Raw genomic sequence first — 15,547 nt, forward strand, 5'->3', positions numbered from 1 at the left:
AACAACTGATACCACAGAGATATTAAAAAAAATCATAATACTATGAACAGTTATATGCCAATGAAATGGACAAATTTCTAGAAACATACAGCCTGCCAAGACTGAAATAAGAACATACAGACAATTTGAACAGACTGGCCACTAGAAGTGAAATTGAATTTGTAATAGAAAAACTCTAAGCAAACCAAGTCCAGGGCTGGATGGCTTCACAGTGGGATTCTACCAAACATATAAGAAGAACTAATACCTATCCTTCTCAAACTATTCCAAAAAACCGAAGAGGGAACACTCCCACATTCATTCCATGGGGCTACCATTATCTTGATACCAAAACCAGACAGAGATACTATAGAGATAGTAAATTACAGGCCAATATCTTTGATGAATATAGATGCAAAAATCCTCAACAAAATATTAGCAAACCAAATCTGACAATATATAAAATGGGTCATACACCATGATCAAGTTTGGATTTATTCCAGGGTCACAGGGATGGTTCAACATTTGTAAATCAATCAGTGTGATACACCACATTAACAAAAGGAAGGATCAGAATCACATGATCATCTCAAGAGACACAGAAAAAGCATTTGACAAAATTCCATATCCATTCATGATAAAAATTGTCATCAAAGTGGGTATAGAGGGAATATATCTCAACATAATAAAGGCCATTTATGACAAACCCACAGCCAAAATCATACTCAGTGGTGAAAACCTTCCCACTAAATTCAAGAATAAGACAAGGATGCCCACTCATGCCACTTCTATTTAACATATTATTGGAAGTCCTAGCCACAGCAGTCAGAGAAGAAAAAGAAATAAAAGGTATCCAGATTGGGAGGGAAGAGGTAAAACTGTCACTACTTGCCGATAACATGATACTTTAAATAGAAAACCCTAAAGTCTCCACCCCAAAACTATTAGAGCTAATAAATGAATTTAGCAAGGTTGCAGGATATGAAATTAATATACAGAAACCTGTTGTGTTTCTATACACTAATAATGAAATATCAAAGAGAGAGTAAGAAAGCAGTCACATTTAAAATGATATCAAAAAGAATAAAACACCTAGGAATAAACTTTGCTAAGGAGGTGTAAAACCTATACTCTGAAAACTGTAAAGCATTGATGAAGGAAATTGAAGATGATACAAAGAAGGAAAGATATCCCATGCTCTTGGATTGGAAGAATTAATATTGTTAAACTGGCCATACTACCCAGAGCAATCTACAGATTTAATACAGTCCCTATCAAAATAGCCAGGACATTGTTCACAGAACTAGAATAATCCTAAAATTCATATAGAACAGCAAAAGACCCCGAATTGCTGAAACAACCTTGAGAAAAAAGAACAAAGCTGGAGTATAACCCTCCCAGACTTCAGACAATACTAAAAAGCTACAGTAATAGAAACAGCATGGTATGGGCACAAAAACAGACACATAGATCAATGGAACAGAATAGGGAGTCCAGAAATAAACCCATGCACCTGTGGTCAATATATGACAAAGGAGGCAAGAATATACAATGGAGAAAAGACAGTCTCTCTAACAAGTTAGTGCTGGGAAAACTGGACAGCTACATGTAAAACAAGATATTAAAACATTCTCTCACACTGTATACAAAAGTAAACTAGGGGCTTCCCTGGTGGCGCAGTGGTTGAGAGTCCACCTGCCGATGCAGGGGACACGGGTTCGTGCCCCGGTCCGGGAAGATCCCACATGCCACGGAGCGGCTGGGCCCGTGAGCCATGGCCGCTGAGCCTGCGCGTCCGGAGCCTGTGCTCCGCAGCGGGAGGGGCCGCGGCACTGAGAGGCCCGCGTACCGCAAAAAAAAAAAACAAAAACAAAAAACAAAAAACAACAACAACAAAAAAAAGTAAACTAAAAATGGTTTAAAGAAGTAAATGTAAGAACTGAAACCTTAAAAGTCCTAGAAGAACATAGGCAGAATACTCTTTTACATAAATTGTAGCAATATTTGTTTGGATTTGTCTCCGAAGGCAAAAGAAATAAAAGCAAAAATTTTTAAATGGGACCTAATTAAACTTAAAAGCTTTTGAACAGCAACAAAACCAAAAGACAACCTGCACAATGGGAGAAATATTTGCAAATGATGTGACCAACAAGTGGTTAATATCCAAAGTATATAAACAGCTCATACAGTTCAATATCAAAAAAAACAAACACCCCAATCAAAAAAGTGAACAGAAGACCTGAATAGACATTTTTCCAAAGAGGATATGCAGGTGACCCCAGGCACATGAAAAGCTCAACATCACTAAGCATGAGGGAAATGCAAATCAAAGCTACAATGATGTACCATCTCACACCTGTCAGTGTGGCTATCGTCAAAAAGTCAGCACAGGCTGTGCCGGCTCGGCCGCCCGGGAGACAAAGCACCGCCGCTGCCGCCGCCGCAACCAAGCAGGTCCCGGGCCATGGCCGGGCCGCTCCCCGGCTCCGCGTCTCCCGTCCCGCCACTGCTGCCGTCGCCCTAGTCCGCGCCATGAGGTTTTTGAGCACCAACTACATGCCAGGCACTGGAATTCAGACAAAGAACCTCTGCCCTCCTAGAGCAGGCAAAAATGACCCAGATGTGGAAGCAGAGGCCCAGAGAGGCTTAAAGCTTGCCCGGGGTCACATAGCCTGTACACTACAGAGCTGACATTTGAACCCAGAGAAGAGCAAGCCGAAACCAGAACTGAGCAGAGGGCAGGGAAGTGAGCAGTGGCCTGAGAGGTGTCAGCTGAGATGCCTCCTCCTCCAGGAAGCCTTCCAGGATCCCCCAATTCACGCTCTCGTGGTGTTTCCACCATTGAAGCACTGAGCACACAGCAGATGGACAGCGACTGCAGACACAATGTCAACACCAAAGCTAATGGTCCAGAGGGAGTTTTGGTTCCCAGAGCCCAGGGGGCACCTACCTCTACAGGTTCTTAGGTGGCCTGTGTGTGTCAGATGAGGCTTCCTCCTCCACTCCTGCCCCCACCTACAACCCGCGGCCACATCCTGAGGATTTCTGACTTCTGACCTCCAGAGCTGCAAACCAAGTGTCCAAAGGGCCTGTCTTTGGCTTTACTTTGGAGCAATTAGTTATCCTGACCAAGGAGGAAGTCACTCATCATTTCATTCCCACCACAAGGACGTGTGGAAAAACTGGGGTGATCAGGTTTCCAGACAAAGAGGAAAGGTCTGTCTTGGGATGCCACGAGCCCTTGGCTCACGGGTGAATAATGTTTCATGCCACTTAGGGAACTCTCTTGATATTATTGGTCAAGAAAAAACAAACCTCCTGCAGCTTGATACACAGAGAGACTCACCATCATGGGTTGAAGGAACCCAACCCCCACTCATGAAAACAGTACGGAACACTGAGCCCTTATGTGCCACACACTGTCTTATGTGTTTTACATGCATCATCATTCCTGATAATGACCCTTTGAGTTGGCTGCTGTGATACCCCCATTTTACAGATGGGGAGACCGAGGCACTAGTTATACAGCTGGGAAAGGGGCGCTGCTGTGTTGGTTACCAGAAAGCCCCTCTTGGCATTTTTCCATCAGGAGTCTAGAGACACCCGCCACTCACACACTCCACTGAGGTGGGCACAGCTTGTAAAATGGCTGGTCTTAGGGCCACAGCCTGCGGCCCCCGATTGGGGCAGGGCACAATCTCAGCTCCTCAGATCTAGACCCCAGAGTCTAACCAGCTTCCACCTGCTGCAATGAGTGGAAAGTATATTCCAATCCTTCCATCTTCCTGTGTTGGAGCCCACAGCACAATCACCAACCGAGATGCCCACAGGACCTGGGCAGGTGGTGTAGGTGCAGACAGAGGCAAATCATGGGCACGTGTCCTAACGGGGAGGGCCCCTCCTCAGCTAGCTGCTGTCATGTTGGAATTTGGGCCCTGTGTGGCCAGATCTTACTGTTTTCCAGTGAAGCCAGTAATCGAGATTTTTAATGAAATTAGAACATTCTTTAACACCATACACAAAAACAAACTCAAAATGGATTAAAGACCTAAATGTAAGACTGGATACTATAAAACTCTTAGAGCACTCTTTGACATAATCGCAGCAATATCTTTTTCGATTCGTCTCCTAGAGTAATGGAAATTAAAAATAAACAAATGGGACCGAATTAAACTCAAATGCTTTTGCACAGAAAAGGAAACCATAAACAAGACGAAAAGACAACCCACAGAATGGGAGAAATTATGTGCAAACGATGCTACTGACAAGGGATTAATCTCCAAAATTTACAAACAGCTCATGCAGCTCAATATCAAAAAAACAAACAACCCCATCAAAAAAATGGGCAGAAGACCTAAACAGACATTTCTCCTAAGAAGACATACAGATGGCCAAGAGGCACATGAAAAGATGCTCAACGTCACCAATTATTAGAGAAATGTAAATCAAAACTACAATGAGATATCACCTCACACCAGTCAGGATGGCCATCATCCAAAAGTCTACAAACAATAAATGCTGGAGAGGGTGTGGAGAAAAGGGAACCCTCCTACACCACTGGTGGGAATGTAAATTCGTACAGCCACCATGGAGAACAGTATGGAGGTTCCTTAAGAAACTAAAAATAAAGCTACCACATGATCTAGCCCACTCCTGGACATATATCTGGTGAAAAACACGGTTCGAAAGGATACATTTACCCCAGTGTTCACTGCAGCGCTGTTTACAATAGCCAAGACATGGAAGCAACCTAAATGTCCACTGACAGATGAATGGATAAAGAAGATGTACATATATACAATGGAATATTACTCAGCCATAAAAAAATGAAATGATGCCATTTGCAGCAACATGGATGGACCTGGAGATGATCGTACTAAGTGAAGTCAGACAGAGAAAGACATGTCATATAACATTGCTTCTATGCGGAATCTAAAAAAATGATACAGTTGAACTCATTTACAAAACAGAAACAGACTCATAGACATAGAGAATGAACTTATGGTTACCAGAGGGGGAAGGATGGGGGAGAGGGGCAGATTGGGAGTTTGGGATTGGTATGTACACACTGCATATTTAAAATAGATAACCAACAAGGACCTATTGTATAGCACAGGGAACTCTGCTCTGTAATAACCTACATGGGAAAAGAATTTGAAAAAGAATAGATACATGTACATGTATAACTGAATCACTTTGCTGTACACCTGGAACTAACACAATGTTGTTAATCAACTGTACTCCAATATTAAATAAAAATAAAAAAAGAATATATTAATACAAAAAAAAAAGTCAGCACATAACCAGTGTTGGAGAGGACGTGGAGAAAAGGGAACCCTTGTACACTGTTGGTGGGAATGTAAATTGGTGTAGCCACTATAGAAAACAGTATGGAGATTCCTTAAAAAACTAAAAATAGAACTACCATATGACCCAGTAACTCCTCTCCTGGGCATATGTCCAGAAAAAAAACAAAAACACTAATTTGAAAAGATACATGCACCCCAGTGTTCATAGCAGCACTATTTACAATAGCCAAGACACAGAAGCAACCCAAGGGCCCATCAACAGATGAATGGATAAAGATGATATGGTATATATATACAATGAAGTATTACTCAGCCCTAAAAAAGAATGAAATTCTGCCATTTACAGCAACGTGGATGGACCTAGAAAATATTATGCTTAGTGAAATAAGTCAGACAAAGACAAGTACTATATAATATCACATTTATATGTGGGATCTGAAACATACCACACGTGAATATATCAGCAAAAGAGAAACAGGCTCAAAGTTAAAGATATAGAAAACAAACTTGTGGTTACCCAAGGGGAGAGACGAGGGGGAGGGACAAATTAGGGGCATGGGATTAACAAACTATTATGTGTAAAATAGATAAGCAACAAGGATTTATTGTATAGCACAGGGAATTATCTTATTAGCCATTATCTTGTAATAACTTATAATGGAGTATAATCTGCAAAAATACCGAATCACCATGCTGTACACCTGAAACTAATATAATATTGTAAGTAAAATATACTTCAATTTAAAAAATAGTGATAATACTGAATCTGGCAAGGTACAGAGAAAATGGATCACTCATACATTGCTGTTGGGAATATAAAATTGTACAACCACAATAGAAAGTAGTTGGGGAGTTTCCTTTTAAAAAAACAAAACATGATACTACTATATGACCCAGGAATCCCACTCCTATACATTTATCCCAGAGAAATGAACACTTAGATTCACACAAAAACCTGTACACAAGTGTCCATAGTAACTTTATTCATAATAGCCCCAAACTGGCAAAAACCCAGATATCCTTCAGTAGTTGAAAGGTTCAGCAAACTGAATACATCCACACTGCAGAATACCTCTCAGCAGTAAAAAGGAATGAACTATTGACACATGCAACAACATCAGTGGATCTCAAGGGAATTATGCTGAGTGAAAGAAGCCAATCTCAAAAAGTTACATACTATGTGATTCTATTTATATAACATTCTTGAAATGACAGAATTATAGAGACAGAGAACAGAGAAGTAGTTGCCAAGAGTCAGGGGTTGGGGAAGGGGGAAGGATGTGGCAATAAAGGGGTAGAAAGAGGGACCCTTGTAGTGATGGGATAGTTCTGGATGTTGATTGTAGTGGTGATTACATGGACCTATATGTGTAGTAAAATTGCACAGAACTATACACACACACACGTGTATGTTTAAAACTGGTGGAATTTGAATAAGCTCTGGATTATACCAATGTCAGTTGCCTGGTTTTGATATTGTACTATGCAAGATGTTACCCTTGGGGGAAACTGGGTGAAGGGTACATGGGACTTCTATGTACATTTTTTGCAAATCCCCATGAATTTATAAATATTTCACAATAAAAGGTTAAAAATTGATAGCAAAATCTTTTTATATGGTTTTAGTTTTGAGAATTAATATAGTATATGCTTTTGTCTTTTGCCTTTCTCCATAAGAATTTTGAATTCCATATAGTCGAATGTCTTGTACATTATTGTACAATGATTTCTAGAACTACATACCTAATTGTCTTCATCTGTCTTTGTATGGATTATATTTCAGACTATTTTAATTATACTCTATTAAAGATGTTGTAAAACATCTTCATCAAATCTTTTTTTAAAGAGCATAATACAATTTGAAAGATAAATTTTAAGAGAAATCTAAATATCATCTGGTGGCAGAGATTATGGGCTGCCTTTCTAATTATAAAATCAAAGAAGTTGCTCTTACCAAAATAGAGCAATAGCAAAAGATTTTATTTCTAAACTTATGAAATATTAAGCAGTAATATTAAGTAGTATAAGTTATTATGAGTTTAAACTTTTTAGTCACCAAATCTTTAGAGTCGCTAATGAAAGCTATAAATTATCTTCCCAGAAAAATTTTGTGCACATATACATGCATCTTTGTATACTAATGCAGGGAATACATGGGCCCCAGAAGCCCTTCTCAAAAACTCTGGTTAAGAACTCATGCCTGCCGGTTAACAAACTGGAAGGTTCTAGAAAAATAACATAACTGATATTCTCTAATACTGTAGGTATCAATCTAAGTTTACCATGTGTCTACAGTAAAATAGAAAGAGGGGCCAAAAGTGAGGATATACGATTGATTTATGGTTTCTCTGGGAAATGTTTATTTCTAAAAAAATACAATTCATGACAGTTGTATTTTGTTAAAATGATGAGATTATTAAAATTTGGTTTTTAATATATTTATGCATAAAACATAGATGAGTATGGCACTGAAAACCAGGGTTCCATTAGGCCTAGAATGAGAGAAGAAATTGCTGTATGTATATTGTAGTGAGTAAGATCATGAACTTTGGATATGAATAAAGGACTGTCTGGCATTAGCCAATGGGAAGCATGATTGAAAAGGCATCTTTCAAGTATTAAGTTGAAGTAAATGAATGTAGGTTTCTGAGATCTTGTAGGTTTAAAAGTCATGTGCTAAATGTTTATAGGAAGCATTTTCTAAAATACATTTATTGCTTTCTTCTGATTACAAAAGTTCTAATGTATATGGTATAGAAAATTTGCAAAGTAGAAGAAAGTAAAAGGAAGAAAAAAGTCACCTCTAATCCAGACATAAATGTAACCATTAAAAATTATCTTTCTACATTATTTATTTATATAAGTTTAAAAAAATACATATTGGGTCATGATGTATATTACTATTTTATAACCTGTTTTAAAAGGCAATATATTGTGAACATTTTCCATATCATTAAGTACACATCTCTGTTATCATTTTTAGTGTCAGGCTAGTCCATTGTCCAGTCACTCATTGTTGAATATAAATGATTTTCACTATTGTAAGCAATTCTGCAATGAACATATTTGTAGAATGATCCTTGCATATATTCACAACTAGTTCCTTAGAATAAATTGGTAGAAATAGACTCTCTGGGTAAGAGGGTGTACACACTAAGGCTTTACTAATTTGTGCTCTAAACAGATTATACCAGTTAGATTCTTCTAGAAGCATATGGGAACGATAGTTTGCTTGTGCACTTGCCAACATTGGGCATCAGTGTTTTATTTGCTACTCTAAAAGGTGAAAAAAATGTACATATGTTTTAATTTCTATTTCTTTGATTTTGATTCTTAAGGAAGTTACATTTTTTCATGTTTATTAGCCCATTTATAGATCTTTTGTAAATTACAGGTTTTTGTCTTTTGTTGGTTTTTCTTTCTAATTGGTAAAAGTGATTTATAAATTAAGGATGTTGAGCCTTTTGTCCTGTAATATGTTGGCAATTTTACCAATGTTGGCAAGTTTGTTTAATTATGGTATTTTTGGTATACAAAAACTTTAAAATTTTCTATTTACATCTATTAATCTCTACCTTTATGGCTTCTGCCTACAGGTGTTATGCTTAGAAAAGCATTGCTACCCCCATATTATGTAGTATGTTTTCTTTTAGAATTTTTATGGTTTCAATTTTTGCATTTAAACCTTTAATTCATCCAGAATTAATTTTGTTGTATAGCATGAGAGTAGGAATCCTGTTAGCCAGATGTCCTAATATCAATTATGACATAATCCTTTCTTTCCCTGCTGGTTTGAAACACTATCTCTATCAATACTAAATTGTTATAAATATATGACTCAGTTTCTGGGCTTTCCATTTGGAATCACTGATTACCTGTCTATTCTTTAGCAGTGCCAAACTACTCAGATTATTATAACTTCATAATAAGTGTTAATAACCTTTACTTTTTACTTGCTCCTCTCTCTGCCTCCTAATTTAGTTGGTTGCTTTTGTCATGTGCTTTTGTTAACACCTACTGCCCCTGTTATAACACTTAGTAGACTTTGTTCTTACAGATTCTGTCAGTTCATTAATTATCTGTTGTGTAACAGGTTATCACGAATTTAGCAGTTTACAGCACATACTTATTATCCTGTAGCTTCTGTGGGTTAGGAATCTCAGAATCACTCAACTAGATCCTGTGCTTCAAAGTTTCTCATGAGGTTGATATCAAGGTATCGGCCATGGCTGGGTCAGCTAAGCAGGAATCCCCTTCCAGGCTCACTCGTGTGTTGTTAGTACAATCCATCCCTTTTGAATTGTCCCTTAGTTCCGTCTGGCTATTGGCCAAAGACCACCTTCAATTTCTTGCCATATAGCCCTTCCTAACATGGCTCTTTACCTCATCGAAACCAGCAAGAGACAGATTATGCTAGCAAAGTGGAAATTAGAATCTTTTGTAATCTAATTATGTATAATCCCCTCAACCTTGAAGTATCCTGTTGATTAGAAGCGAGTTACTCAAAGGGAGGGGATTACACAAGGTTGTGGGTACCAGAGGGGAGAATCACTGGGGGCCATCTACTAGCTGCTTGCTACAGTCACTTTTCTCAACTATACGTGTAGTCCATGAGAATAATGGTACCTTCCTCTTGTTTAATCATTGATCATTACCCTCTGACACAATGCCTGGCATGTAATAGTAGGTCCTTAAATAAATATTTGTGGGATAATAATGTGTCTCTAATAAATGGCATATGTTTGAGTTGGGAGTTTTTTTGTGGGGGGGGACAGTCTAAGTATTTGTCTTTTAAGAAACAAAATAATGTCTTTTATACTTACTGTTATAAAACTGGTTGGACCTCTATTATCTTATTAAGTTTGTTTTCACATGTCCCTGCGGTTTTCCTTGAACATCTTTCTTTTGCTGTGTTGACAGTTTTCTTTCCTGTGCATTAGACCTACCAATGTTTGCATGATAGCAGTCTCTGCTGTATCCTTGCTGTACTTTCACTGTTCGCTTATAACCCTCTGCTTTCTGCTAGAGCCCTCACAGCTGACTCAAAGCAGGGGAAGATTCCAGTTTACATTTTTAGGGCTCTGGTGCAAGGGAAAGGATTGCTGTCTCCCTGCCAGTTCTGCAGAAGTAGGAGCTGGATATGTTTTTGGCATCTTCTGTCATTACCCAGATGCATTAATACACAAATGTGATGCTCTTATAATTGCAGAGCATCGTATACTAAGTAAGCTTTTGCTGGTAGCCTACAATCTAATAATTTCTTTTAGAATTAAAATATTTTGAGGAGATATGCTTCATTTCAAAGAATTGATCTAATTTTTAGAGTATTCCATACTATTGAAAAATTGCGAAATAGGTGTACTGTCACTATCACCACTAGTCCCACCGCTGGGCAAGATGTACTCTTTGAGTCATTCAATCATCCTGTTCATTCTTACAGCATTCACTCTCCCTTGCATGTACCAAGCACTGCCCTAGGCACAAGAAACACAAGTAATTAAGACACTTGGGGTCTAGTGAGGGAGACAGACATGAATACAAATTATTTCTCTTTGTGGGTGGTGGTGGGGGGTATTTCTTTGTCTGCATATTTAGAAATTTTTTCTACATATATCCAGCACAATTCACATAAAAATTTTTTTGGTGAGTGTATGAGGTGGGAAATCTACATTTCTTTCCTAAGTAGTTAATTGAGGAATCCCCTCTCTGGTTTGAAATGCCACTTTTATCATGTGCTAAGATGTAATGTAAATTGAGTGTTTCTAAGCTCTCTACTATTTTACTTATTTGTCCAACTATTTTAAATGTTGTACCTTTATAACACATTTCAATACCTGGTGATGCAAGTCCTTCATTTTTTAGTCATAGTCCAAAATATTCTTTATGTTCAACTGTTTATTCTTTGCATAGTTTTCTTTATTTTGTATTGCTAGTTTCTTAGAGGTGATTAATTGGAAATGTGACTTCTAAGTTCTTTTAAATTCCTAGTTTAAATTTAGCCTTTAATAACACTTTCCTCTGATGAATATGAAACATGAAAATTGATACCAGGTATCATTATAATTTTTGCCCCTTTTGAAATATTTTAATGACTTATTTTGCTACTCAATGCCACAGAGACTTTAAATGAAAAGTATAGTGTTTGAAACTTGGTATTGACTTGCTATTTGAATTTTAATTTACCTTTTTTTTATACCTTAGGTTTAGCCCAAAGGCATCCCTTTCGCCACCTTTTCAGATGCACCTCTCAAGAACCTATATTAAGGAAATGAGTGGTATGTTTTCTAAACATTATTTTCATGATACATTATGGTTTCTGGAGCCTCAGAGCCCCCCCAAAAATATCTAATGGTGGCTTTTGACATTTGTTCTCACCTTCGCCCACTTGGAGTACATCTCTCCTCCCCTCTTTTTTGATTTCTTTAAGTTATGAATTGAAGTGATCTAAAGAGAAAGTAATACCTCCAAGGATATCATTATTATTCTGACTTGAGGCCTTCCTCACACCAGACCTATTCTGTTTCACTTCCACATGTTACCTACAGAGATATTGTGTCCCTTGTCACTCTCTTACACATTAGAGAGTAAGATTTAAAGCACATAAATAGGGGACTTCAACTCATAAAATAGTTTCAGATACTCTACCATGTAAAATCTGGGCCCCTAAACTATGTGCATTGACCACTAAGCATCTAAATATGAATATAAATATATAAAATCCAAAAGGACTGTTAAGAAATTAATAGAAATCATAATAAAGTTGAAGAATCTGAAGATTAGAAGTGCACACACTCATCTTGTCTCCTCCAACCAAAGTGTAAATTCCCTGCTCTTAGACCCACCCAAGGGATACAGTATTTTCAGAAATTATGCTGCATGAAATTTAAATGTGGTTTTAAATGATTTGCTGCTTTAAGTGTGATTCTTACTGAGTTGAAATCATTTTTTTCCAAAGGAATGTATCTCCAGTATTTCTCATGGAAATTAATTGAACAATTTGATTTTTGTTTATATCAATTACTTTTACATATGCATTTTCTGAAAAATGACTACTCAGTAAAGTCGTATACCCTTTAGAGGCTGTAAATCCTTTACATTAGAATAAGCTTTTTCTGCAGAACCAAGAGGACTTGTCTCAGGAAGATTATGATTCACTCACCCAGCAGCTGATTTACACACACTTATACATAACCTCTCCTACCTGCTGACAGCCTAAATTACTTCCTTGATTTGTTTAACAAAAGGTACAGAAGCTTAGCTGACTCCAGTGGCCCCACAGAGCAGGTGCATTTGCAAAGCCTCCAACTATATGTCAGCTGCTGACACTCTCTCTTTAAGGGAGGGACTGGCCAGTTCCAAGAAACTTATCTTTTCTTTCTTCCTGGTTCTTTTATATATCATTATTTGGGAAGAACTTTATAAATTAACTGTGCCTTTAATAGGAAATGTATGTGGACATCCTGGACCCTTCTGTTGGCTGAGCCAAACTAAGTCTCAGCAAGGGCAGGTCTCGTGCCCTATGGTGGGTAAAAGCAGAGTCAGCATCCAGCCATACTCAAGGAACAGCTCTCCCTTTGGCTTCCTGGCATCCTCAAAGGCCAGCATCCCCGAACCAGCCTATGTGTCTCCACCAGCCAGTTTAAAAAATAAAATTAAATAAAAATTGTTGAATCCCAGCAGAAATACTATGTGATTAAAATATGAACATATTTTGCTTATAGATGGTAATTTTTAAAATACTCTGATCTGTATCCCAGTAAAATTTAGAAAAGGTTTGGAATGAATTTTATAGTTCTTAAAATACCAGAAATATCAGCTATTCAGGACACTTAAGTTTCTTTATTGCCTTAGGATATTAACTTAGGCATTCTAAGTTTCAAATAAAAATAAATGTAAGAGAGCTAGCTAAAACTTTATAAATATTCACTTATGAAAAATGAATTATTTGGATTGGAGAAATAAAAACAAATCATTAATAGTTATTTATGAGCACCAAACCTTTTATTTATGTTTATAAACTGAGGCTAGGATGATTATTACAGGTGGATCAATTTTTGAACTTTCATTTATTGCTAAATTATTTTTTCTCATTAATAAAGGGAAAAATTGATCATACCTTAAAACCTGGACAATTGGGCTTCCCTGGTGGCGCAGTGGTTGAGAGTCCGCCTGCTGATGCAGGGGACACGGGTTCGTGCCCCGGTCCGGGAAGATCCCACATGCCACGGAGTGGCTAGGCCCGTGAGCCATGGCCGCTGAGCCTGCACGTCTGGAACCTGTGCTCCGCAACAGGAGAGGCCACGACAGTGAGAGGCCCACGTACCGCAAAAAAAAAAAAAAATCCTGGACAATTATTTATTTTTTATAAAATGTTCTTTGATCTTACTATTAAGGCATTATCCCGATGCTTTGTAAAATATAGCTTTAAATTTATCATTACCTATATACCATTATTGTCTAAAATTTAGCCTTTCTTATTTGCAATTAGAAAATGATTGGTTAAACAATAAATTTCATTATTCTTTATGAGTTTAAATCAAACTATGACGTATCCTTGGAAAATAAAGGGTCTAGATTCCCTCTCTGAGTGGCTGTTGACCTTCCTGGTTATTTCAGGGTTAAAACTTAGAATGAAATTGTCATGGTCCTGCTCTCCTAATCCTGCTCTCTTTGAAAGTCCCTTAACCCCCACAAGCCTGAAGTATAACAAAGCCTGAAGACACAGATACTAGGTAATGGGGATAATCTAAAATGTTAAGCATTCTGGTTAATTCTATCATATTTTTTAATTTAAAGATAATTTAAATCAGGCTGTTGAAAAACCAAATGTCACGCCTCCTGCCTCTTACACTTATAAAATGGATGAGGTTCAAAACCGCATAAAGGAAATACTAAACAAGCATAACAATGGCATTTGGATATCTAAGCTTCCACATTTTTACAAAGAATTATATAAAGAAGAACTTAATCAAGGAATTTTACAACAATTTGAACACTGGCCTCATATTTGCACGGTATGTTTCTTCTTATTCCTCCCTCCTGATGCCTCCTCCCTGCCCCACTTTCAGATTTTGAGTTGTTAGTAATATCACCTTTTATTTGGGGAGCACGAAGCTCTTTACATAATATTGCTTCATTAATCTTTATGACTAAGATTAACACATACTGGTTCTTATTTATAGGAGGAATATGTCACGGCTAAGGTCTGTGTGTGTTGTAATTGCTGTTTTTATAGATTTTAAGTTATTTTTAAATGCATTTAATATGTGATAATATATATACCATTTTGTATTGAACTGTTACCAATAGGTACTGTTGGCTTTGTCATTTTAATAACTTGAACTTAACTGGTAATAGAATGTTTTTTGTTAGCCTCAAATTTTATATTCTTGTTCCTGAGCATTTTTAAAGACATTCAGCTGAACAAATTTTAGTTATTTTGGCTAATTATTTATAGAATACATCTAAAAAAATTAATACAGTGTTCAGATTTAAACTATTCACAAATTTCTTTGGAGAAAAATATTGAAAAGTGAGCTGACATCTATTTCCATGCCTGTTCCTACTTGAGAATCTAGTATAATAAAACGATGGATCAGAGTAGTTTATTAGAAATCTTTTAGTTCATCCAGAGATAGAGACAACTAGATTCTTAAAACAAAATAACTAATTTTTAGATGTTTCTTAATGTTTTTATTTACATAGAATATATTCAACAAAATAACTTTTAAACTAGCGGTTACTTGGTGCTTCTAAGCTTATAGAATTGAATATGCATGACAATTACTGCTTGATAGAGGGCTTTCCTTTCTTTAACTTAATATATATTTTGGCCCCCAGCCCTGTTGGGCAGAGTGTGGGCCACTCTCTCTTATAAGCACCTGGCCTAAAGACAGCATGGTTTTTTTTTTTTTTTTTTTTTTTTTTTTTTTGCGTTACATGGGCCTCTCACTGTTGTGGCCTCTCCCGTTGCGGAGCACAGGCTCCGGACGCACAGGCTCAACAGCCATGGCTCACGGGCCCAGCTGCTCCACGGCATGTGGGATCTTCCCAGACCGGGGCACGAACCCGTGTCCCCTGCATCGGCAGGCGGACTCTCAACCACTGCGCCACCAGGGAAGCCCGACAGCATGTATTTTTATAACCACGTCTTCCTCCAGGGCACTGACACCCACTCCAGTCCCATGGGCTTTCCAGTCAAGAGTCATCCATCCATCCATCCGTCTTATTTGTTCTTACATCATTCAGTCTGCACCTGG

At 37.6% G+C, this 15,547-nt stretch overlaps 1 protein-coding gene and 1 long non-coding RNA gene across 3 annotated transcripts in view; both read left to right on the plus strand.

Moving 5' to 3' along the window:
- TDRD7 (tudor domain containing 7) overlaps nucleotides 1–15,547 on the plus strand; it is a 101,401-nt gene that overhangs the window by 40,206 nt on the left and 45,648 nt on the right. For both annotated transcript variants that reach the window (XM_081238421.1, XM_081238422.1), the window contains 2 exons: nucleotides 11,490–11,563; nucleotides 14,085–14,302. In XM_081238421.1, the coding sequence (XP_081094547.1) occupies nucleotides 11,490–11,563; nucleotides 14,085–14,302 (292 nt within the window). The remainder of the gene's footprint in view (nucleotides 1–11,489; nucleotides 11,564–14,084; nucleotides 14,303–15,547) is intronic.
- On the plus strand, nucleotides 2,273–5,270 carry LOC308619532. Its single transcript, XR_014016201.1, has 2 exons — nucleotides 2,273–2,516; nucleotides 2,745–5,270. It is a non-coding gene; the product is annotated as an uncharacterized lncRNA (long non-coding RNA).

Source organism: Mesoplodon bidens (assembly GCF_964165515.1).
Source record: "Mesoplodon bidens genome assembly, chromosome: 6".
In the NCBI taxonomy this organism is placed as follows: Eukaryota; Metazoa; Chordata; class Mammalia; order Artiodactyla; family Ziphiidae; genus Mesoplodon; species Mesoplodon bidens.